Source organism: Gavialis gangeticus, unplaced genomic scaffold (genome assembly GCF_001723915.1).
Source record: "Gavialis gangeticus isolate Ggan-Ray unplaced genomic scaffold, GavGan_comp1, whole genome shotgun sequence".
NCBI classification, from domain to species: Eukaryota; Metazoa; Chordata; order Crocodylia; family Gavialidae; genus Gavialis; species Gavialis gangeticus.
In genome coordinates, this window is record NW_017728992.1 from 171,228,275 (window position 1) to 171,230,167 (window position 1,893).

A 1,893-nucleotide genomic window follows, 5' to 3' on the forward strand; every position below is an offset into this window, starting at 1 on the left:
CCCCCCCCCCCCCCCCCCGCAAATGGTTTTGAAGGGTAGTGCTAGTGGCATGTGCTTCTTCCCTCACCCCCATTCCAAATCTTGTGTCTGCTCATGGTAGAGATATGCATGTGTTTTATCTTTATATGACACAAAATTACATATAAAAAATGATCTGGCCTTCTGCACTGCACTTTTAAATACCTCTAACCATCTCCTGGATCATTCTTCCTACCTGTCATGGAAATCTATAACTTTATTTAATAGCACATTCATATTGGGCTAGAAGACCAGCAAAATCAGTGAGAGCCTTACTACTGACTTGCAGTAGTCCTTTTGGGTTGAGGCTATGACTAGTATTTCTTGGCAGAAATTGCAGTGGTTTTTGAAAGGTTTAAGAAATTAAAAGTATTATGCAGCTAACATGTAAAGCACAGCAGTTGCTAGATTCTTATCTGGTGATACCAGCAGATAAGATAAATACCCTTTGTCCTCACTTGGGAAGAGGGAAGATATTTTTAAGTCATGTTTGCTAATTCACAGCAAAATCCTAGGGGAGGTGAAACAGCTGGCAGGTTTCACACACATTAGCAGGGTGAGCTACAAGCAGTAGGAAGCCTGTTTCATAACCTGCCTCTTACCCTGTGCAAAAACCACAGTTTCATTTTCCTGAGGATTTTACCTTGCCATTAGTTGACTTGATTTCACTGGGTGAAAAACATATTCATAGGACATGGCCAAAAATACTGAACACAAATGAGTTTGACCTTAGCAATGCACTTAGCACAAATGTGAAATCTGCCCTTCCTGTTGAAGCTTCAGTCATCCGCACACAAACAAGAGGCAAGTTCTGCCATTTTAGGAACACGGGAATAACTGCTGTGTTACAGAGTCAGCATTTCAGACCATTTTCATAGTTGTCGAAACCTGTTATTTCAGTAAGTTCCAAATTTCATTCATTTAAGAGGCTGCTACTATCTGTAAAACATTAAAATAAACATGGAATCTGGGTCGGCTAATGCAAAAGGCTTTATTCTTTCTCAGAATCTTGTACTGTTTTCTAATGGTGGGAATCCCATGTGCTCTTCTCCAATTGCAGACAGCAGAAGATTGCAGAAAGGGAAAAGAGGGCAGCAGAACAACAAAGGAAGAAAATGGAGAAAGAAGCACAAAGGCTGATGAAGAAAGAACAGAACAAAATTGGTGTCAAACTATCCTAACACAGGCTGTTCAATGGATGACAGTGTCAGCAGGAGAAGGGGGATTCCAGTCCTACAACATGTGCATCATTCATATTAAGTATTTCTAGACCTCCAACACACTGCTTCATTTTAATGCATTCTTTGGGCCATCTTGGAAGCCAGAATTCTCCCATAAATTATCTTGAACTATGTTAGTATATGGATCTTTAAAACTAAAATAAAGTACCAATCCAACAAATACCTTGATGGAACAATGTTTCCTGCAATAGCCCTATCCATCACCCTCCTTATGCAAGAACACTGATTGCTGCAGTAACAGTATGATGGTGGAGATACAAACTCTTTTAACAAACAGTTCAGCTCAAGCTTAAAGAGAAAAGGGTGTATATAATTCAGTGGTGGGAAATCTGTATCATCTATTATGCTTACCTGAAACGCGTGTAATTAAACAGTTTTAAAGAACTTGTTTTTCCCCCTGTGCTTTGTTTCACAAAATTCATGCCAACACTTTATTACTACTTTAAAAATTAAATATATGGTCTTTTCTGCAGGTCACTGTCTTCTCACAGGAGAAAAAATTGATGCTTCTGATGAATTCATTACTACACATCCAAATTTTGAATAATTGCAAATGGGATTTCTGTGGTTGGGGTCAAGTGAAGGCTAGAAATTAAGGGAATGAAAGTTTGCCTTATTTGCGTTCCAGGATTGA

The 1,893-nt window shown here is 39.0% G+C and overlaps 1 protein-coding gene across 1 annotated transcript in view; it reads left to right on the forward strand.

Annotated features, from left to right (window-relative positions):
* Positions 1-1,643, forward strand: part of EBAG9 (estrogen receptor binding site associated, antigen, 9) — a 68,684-nt gene extending 67,041 nt beyond the window's left edge. Inside the window, exon 8 of the mRNA XM_019528081.1 lies at positions 1,079-1,643. Coding sequence (XP_019383626.1) covers positions 1,079-1,199 — 121 coding nt within the window. The 3' untranslated portion in view covers positions 1,200-1,643. The remainder of the gene's footprint in view (positions 1-1,078) is intronic.
* Positions 1,644-1,893: the final 250 nt, after the last annotated feature.